At 38.9% G+C, this 6,948-nt stretch overlaps 1 protein-coding gene across 4 annotated transcripts in view; it reads left to right on the plus strand.

Annotated features, from left to right (window-relative positions):
- Window positions 1–5,971, plus strand: part of drc3 (dynein regulatory complex subunit 3) — a 59,943-nt gene extending 53,972 nt beyond the window's left edge. For 3 of the 4 annotated variants that reach the window (XM_043711786.2, XM_043711791.2, XM_043711788.2), the window contains 3 exons: window positions 165–288; window positions 2,014–2,145; window positions 4,994–5,971. In XM_043711786.2, coding sequence (XP_043567721.1) covers window positions 165–288; window positions 2,014–2,145; window positions 4,994–5,104 — 367 coding nt within the window. In that variant the 3' untranslated portion in view covers window positions 5,105–5,971. The remainder of the gene's footprint in view (window positions 1–164; window positions 289–2,013; window positions 2,146–4,993) is intronic. The other variant, XM_043711790.2, reaches the window with a different exon arrangement.
- The last annotated feature ends 977 nt before the right edge of the window (window positions 5,972–6,948 follow it).

The raw sequence follows: 6,948 nt of genomic DNA on the forward strand, positions 1-6,948 counted from the left end.
TACTACCCTAATGATGAAAGAATTCTGACACTCTTGTTTATTCGTGAAGTCTCATGCATAAATCAATACCACGCAAAAGTCAGTGGCTGCAGTGGAAGTGTCTTGCATGCACTTGTGAAATCAACAGGAATGTAGTTCTGTTTTTGGAACCTTAACATAATCACAATAGCTCAGTGCCGAGACCTAGAAAATCGTTACAATGAGAATATATTGGAAATCGCTATGACTAGTTACGACAAAATGGGAAAAAATGAAGGGGAAGAGGAAATGCCAGAAGAACTCAGAGCAGTAAGAGAAGGGATTTTCCTACATGAATGTTCCATGTTTATATTTGAAAAAATCAAAAATTTGTTTTCCACAGCTTTGAGAAATAATATTCTTCAGAATACATAACATGAAATGTTTCTAAAAAGGTTTTCATATCTCCACATGCACGAATGGCAAATTAGATAGCTTTCACCAGTCTTCTTGTGAAGCTGATAATGTGGGGATGTAAGAGCACAATACAGACAGATGCTCCATCTTGTTTCCCCTTTATCTCTCCAGCATCAGTATTGGAACAATTAAAGCTCGAGATCATAAATATTAAAGAGTAACTAAACAATTCACGAAAGAAATAAAGATAAACTAATTTATCTAAGAATGTGAAATGCACCAACAGAAGGAGCAGTTAAAGTAAAACATAGTAAGAAATCTAAAAAGTAAACAAAAAACAGTGGAAGGAAATGTTGGTTGGGTTAGATTAAGGTATGTTATCAGAGGCTTGTACACCTGCATGAACTTGCACTGTCAAATGGCCTGTTTCTGTGCTACAGACGCTACATCAGTCCTGGACACCACATTCTCCAATTGCATCAATTTAACTTGATGCCGCGGGTCAATGAAAAAGCAATGCAATTTCTTTTAATAGACATTACAAGTACGCATTCTACCCCAAACTTTACCTGTTTCTGTCGTACACCAAGTATGCACTGTGCAGCATCCTCCCCTCCCACTAAGGTTTACAAATTTGTAGCTCTGGCCATTCCCCCACCCCCAAATACAGCACCTAATCCCAAGCCCAATTCTTAGCAGTTGCTCTTTGACCTGCCCAATCCCAAAATGCAGGATCCAGCTCTCACGTGACTTCACATACAGTGAAGCTGATTGCCCGGATCCAGGGGTCATTGTTTAAGGATACAGAGCAGGCCATTTAGGACTGAAATGAGGCAACATTTCTTCATCCAAAGAGTGGAGAGGCTGTGGAATGCTCTGCCACAGAAAGCGGTTGCAGCCAAAATGTTGAATGTTTTCAAGAAAGAGTTAATTCTTAGGACTAAAAGAATCAAAGAGTATAGGGAGAAAGCAGGAACAGGGTACTGAGTTGATGATCAGCTATGATTGTATTAAATAGTGGAGCAGGCTCAAGGGGCTGATTTGCCTACTCCTGCTCCTAGTTCTTATTCATAGGATGTGGTTATCTTTGGCTAGGCGAGCACTTATTGTGTAACCCTATTTGCAGAGAGTGCAGTTAAGAATCAACAGCCATAATGCTATGGGTCTGGAGTCATATGTAAGCCGGGACAGGTCAGGATTGCAGATTTCCTTCCATAAAAGGACAGTAGTGAACCAGATGGGTTTTTAAAATAATTGACTGTTACATTCAATTAACATTTTTATCTCAGATCTCTAGTGAAGTTTAAATTCAACATCTGCCACGGTGGGCTTCAGAAGCCCTATCTCCAGAACATTAGTCTTACGTTCTAATCATTGTTTAACAGCCATTGCCCTGCCCCGTTTTCTCTTTATGGGGCAACAGCCCTTGTCAAGACAAACTAAGTGTCAGGCCACTATTACCAGAGAAGAAACACTATTTCTGCAGCCAACGTTTCTTTTGAACTGAACTAATAGTAGAAGGAGCTAACCAATTAATCCTGAACTGTTTTGGAATATCCAAACACATTAAACAAATGTAAAAAAAACAAATATTTGTTTTCTCAACACATTAAATGTTATATTTGTTTCTTTATATAGCTCTTTGTAGATAAAGATACAGTAATCAACACAGTTAATGCATCACATGACATGCACCTGCTTAAGATTGACAACCAAGAAGACAAGATGGTGACGAAGGCAAATGGCTGGGCTGCGGATGTGATTGAAATGGTAAGGATAACCAGACGCTTTAGTTTTACATTTGATACTAGACAATCCAGACGAACAACCATAAAACTGGAAGTCCTCTGTTTTATTTAATGCTGTTGAAATCAATGGCATCTGAAACTGCATAAAATTATAACTCCTGACAGTCCAGAAAAGTAAAAAGTTAAAAATCACAAAACACCAGGTTATAGTCCAATAGGTTTATTTGGAAGCACGAGCGTTCAGAGTGCTGCTCCTTCATCAGGAGGTTGTGCTGATGAACCACCTGAAGGAGCAGTGCTCTGAAAGCTAGTGCTTCCACATAAACCTGTTGGACTATAACCTGGTGTTGTGTGATTTTTAACTTTGTACACCCAGTCCAACACCGGCAACTTTAAATCAGAAAAGTAAATATATCATATTGGACCACTACATCTATCACAGCAGTTCTATTATAGCAATTCTTTAGAAAAATGCTGAAGAACATTTCCGCTTTAATATCTGTAACTTGGGGGAAAAATCCGATAATTTTTAAAAATCCTTCTAAGGTGGAAATCACAGCTGATAACCATCAGTTATCAATCGGCCAGTTGAAAGCCTATTAAACTATGTTATTCTCCAAATCGATTACAAAGTGCAACATTTAGAATTCAATTAACTCTTGGACAATACAATGGGTCCTTCTAAAGATGTCAGAATTCAAAGCAAGAGAGAGAAAAGGACCTAACCATAATAATCTTCTTTGCCTGGTGAAACAATGACCCATTTGAAAGTGACATCGCAGTCATTTTGCCTTGCTTATGATAAAGGAGAAAGTGAGGTTTGCAGATGCTGGAGATCAGAGCTGGAAATGTGTTGCTGGAAAAGCGCAGCAGGTCAGGCAGCATCCAGGGAACAGGAGAATCGACGTTTCGGGCATAAGCCCTTCTTCAGGAATAGGGAAAGTTTGTCCAGCAGGCTAAGATAAAAGGTAGGGAGGAGGGACTTGGGAGAGGGGCGTCGGAAATGTGATAGGTGGAAAGACGTCAAGGTGAGGGTGATAGGTCAGACTGGGGTGGGGGCGGAGAGGTCGGGAAGAAGATCTCAGGTTAGGAAGGCGGTGCTGAATTTGATGGATTTGACTGAGACAGGGTGGGGGGAGGGGAAATGAGGAAACTGGTGAAATCCGAGTTCATCCCTTGTGGTTGGAGGGTTCCTAGCCGGAAGATGAGGCGTTCTTCCTCCAACCGTCGTTTTGTTGTGGTCTGACAATGGAGGAGTCCAAAGACCTGCATATCCTTGGTGGAGTGGGAGGGGGAATTGAAATGTTGAGCTACAGGGTGGTTGGGTTGGTTGGTCCGGGTGTCCCAGAGGTGTTCTCTGAAACGCTCCGCAAGTAGCCGGCTTATGATAAAGTCAGGTTGCTAAAACCTGGGCAGAACCCGGAGAATGATCTTCCAGAGATGTTATCAGGCAGGGTTCTCAGCCAAAGGAAGTACAAAGGAGAAAGATCTTCTGAAAACAACTGCTATTCTGCCAAAACAGCCCAGGTAATCTGCAAGTGCCACTGCCACAGAATTAAGGAGGAACCCAAATTCTGTCGATCTGATGAGTCCATCTGTGCTGCAAAACGTATTGAACAATTAACTATTGCAGCTGCTGAATCTGACTTCAATGTTCAACACCTTCATTTCAGAAAGAGAAACTTCCAAGAGATGACAGGCCGATATCAATCTAAGAGCTTGATTTTACTTTCATCTTTATATGACTATTGTTTATTTTTATCCATGTTTAATTTCTGTAAATGTATTGTTAGTGAAGAACCTTACTATTTTACTTGAATAACTACAGCAATAGTTTACCAATACTTACCTCTTTTAAGACTACAGGTTTGTAGCTATTTTTAATAAAAGTGTCTTCATTGAGTTTAAAACAAATTCCTTGTTCAAGGAACAACCTAAAGACATGCCTGGTGTGGTTATAACAATACTTATGAAAGCCTTAGACTCTGAAAGAAAGTGCTTATGTTTTTAGAGTGCCTTTCGTAACCTCATTCTTCTAACAGGTCGATAACTAATGAATTATTTATGAAGTGTAGTCTCTGTTATACAATATGAAATATAGCACCTGTTTTAGCACACAGGATGCTCCCACAAATGACAATGTGATAACAACTAAATAATTTATTTATTGATGTAACTTCTAGGGTATATAGTGGGCACAACTCTAGAGAGAGCTCATGATCATCTTCAAATTAGTACCATGGGATGTCTTATGCCCACATGGGCCTCAGTTTAACATGTCACTGATTTTTTTTAAAAATACAGCCTCATTAGATCTACATTGCTGTTTATCCTCCCCTGAATCACTTAGTCTCCTATCTCAGCCAGAGCTATTTAGACAGGCAGCATTGGAAATTATATACTTTTTATTGGAGTAAAAGGGAAAAGCATAAATAAGTAAAAATGTCAACCCACAACTGTGTAATGGCATCCGTAACCGACTCCTAGGTAGATTTAGTTGAAAATGAAACATTCAAAATTGCCAGATGGGGAAAAAAAAGCAAGGTGCTCTATCAAGTCTTCTCATTGTTACGGCATAATGGTTAAACAAATCTGCTGCCCTGGCCCATGCAATTTCCAGGAGAGGCAAAAGATAAAGGACCAATAATAGAGAAAATTTTGGAAATTTTCTCTTTCACCCTCTCAGGTGAACAAAACCAGTCCAAAATATCATATGTTTCATAGTAGATAAGCACTTTTCCAATTGGAGGTAACACACAGGATTGGACAGGGACTGTTAATAGAGAAAATAAAATAAAACTAAAGCAAAATTAAGGAAGAAACAAATGATTTAAGTTGCAACACAGTGATGTGTTTTTTTTGTTCTGCAGCTGCACACAGATGAAATAAATCGCAACCGTAAACGAGTTTTAGAAATTAACATCTATGTCAGCCACTGGCGGGATGAGCTGGATTTCCTGGAGCTCCAGGACATGAACTAATTTTTACGTATAACATTAAGAGGGAGAGGTTGTACAATATGACTTTCAGATCCTTGTGCTCCTGTTCTACGTAGGCTCTAAGATAATCAGATTTAACGTGGGTTAAAGTTTTTAAATTGTTCACCCATCCCCAGGTATGGTCTGTCTACTCTCATCACTTTTCCACTCTGTAATTATTGGAACCCTTAAGAGACATTTATTTACGTAGTGCCTTTAATGTAATGGAGACTTAATAGTTTCCTTTTAATGTCTCCACTGCACCTGATGGGGCAAAATAGCCTCATAGCCAGAGCTATCCTTTTTCTGGGAATCCCTCATTTTATTGGAGTTGACCTCAAACTGTAATTCTTTCAGCAAATTAACATTTGTTATTATGCTACAAACAAACATTCGCTACCTCACATGTACATCATTTCCTTTAATTTATTCTTTCCTAGTGCTCTTTCTACATTTTACAAGAATTTCAAATGCAAACTTAGTACTTTCTTACAATTTTAACCCTTTTTTCCTTCTTCTTGCAGCATTGTTGGATCCCTAAATTGTGAGCCATTTTGTTCTAAGGCAGGACTGTGCATATTTTAAAATATGACATTGATGTATGAAGAAAACTCCACACAGAATGTGAATTAACTAAAATCAATACTATATAAAAAAAAACTTTATTTATTAAAATGCCTTCATTCTCTTTTCTCAAACGATATATTTTACTTTGCAGCTTTTAGTGCTATTTTGGATACATATGTGTATTGACATTTGTTATTTTGTTTGCTTTATAAAAAGATGTTAATTTAGGGAAAAGTGCGGGAATGATGATGAGGACATTGGACTGGAAATCAGTGGCCCAGGTCAATGTCCTCAGGATGGATGTGGACAATAGCTGGTGAAAAATTAATAAATCTAATCAAAAACTATAAATTTGTCCAAGTGTAGATTCACAATGCTTTATCTGAAATTCCAAAATCCAAAAAGCTATGAAATCCAAAGTTTTTTCGTGGAGTGTGGACCATCATTTTGGTATGCAAACAGGTGACCCAACTCCACACCTACTCTACCCATGTCACTCATATGTGACGTGGTGGCGTGGCCCAGCACTGGCAGGCATCAATTGTGTCTCAGCGCTCATACTATTCACATGTGCATCTGCTGTGAGGTAATTTTTTTTAAATTTCACAGTGAAAATGTAATATATTCCAAAATATTCCAAATTCTGAAAAACAACTGGCCCCATGGATGTCGGATAAAGAATGGTGTACCTATAGTACAACGATGAATCTATGATAATTAAACATCTGATTTACAATTGACCTTTAAAAGAACTGCTTTAAAACTACTGTCTTCACTTGGTGTGGCCTAGATTTGATGCCAGAACCACAGCAACTCTTAAATATCTCTGAAATGGAATCTACCCAATTCTAACAAACCACTACAGCAAAGGTCAAAAAAAGATGAAACAAGGCAAACTACCTAGCTTTGACCTAGGCACAGTTGAAGACAGTATAGAGTCAGCAAGGCCCAGTGTGCAAAAATCTTCCTGATTTAAGTTTGACATAGCTATTCACACTGCCTTATACATTACAGAAACTGTTCCAGCTACCACCACCAACATCCCTGCGTTTGTCCTGTCTCACCAACAGGACAGACCCCTCCCAGCTGGCAGCAATGGCATACAGTACAGGGATCTGCCCTGGAAGTCCTGAACATTGTCTCCGAATTCCATAAAATCTCACGACATCAGGTCAACATAGCTAAGGAAGCATCCTACTCATTACAACCTCAAGCAGATCAGTACAATCAGTAGGGATTGAGAACAAATACTAACCTAATCAAATTAGTGACACCCACAT

This window comes from Chiloscyllium plagiosum, unplaced genomic scaffold, assembly GCF_037043375.1.
Source record: "Chiloscyllium plagiosum isolate Xiang-an unplaced genomic scaffold, Cpla_swu_hap1 HiC_scaffold_20, whole genome shotgun sequence".
In the NCBI taxonomy this organism is placed as follows: domain Eukaryota; kingdom Metazoa; phylum Chordata; class Chondrichthyes; order Orectolobiformes; family Hemiscylliidae; genus Chiloscyllium; species Chiloscyllium plagiosum.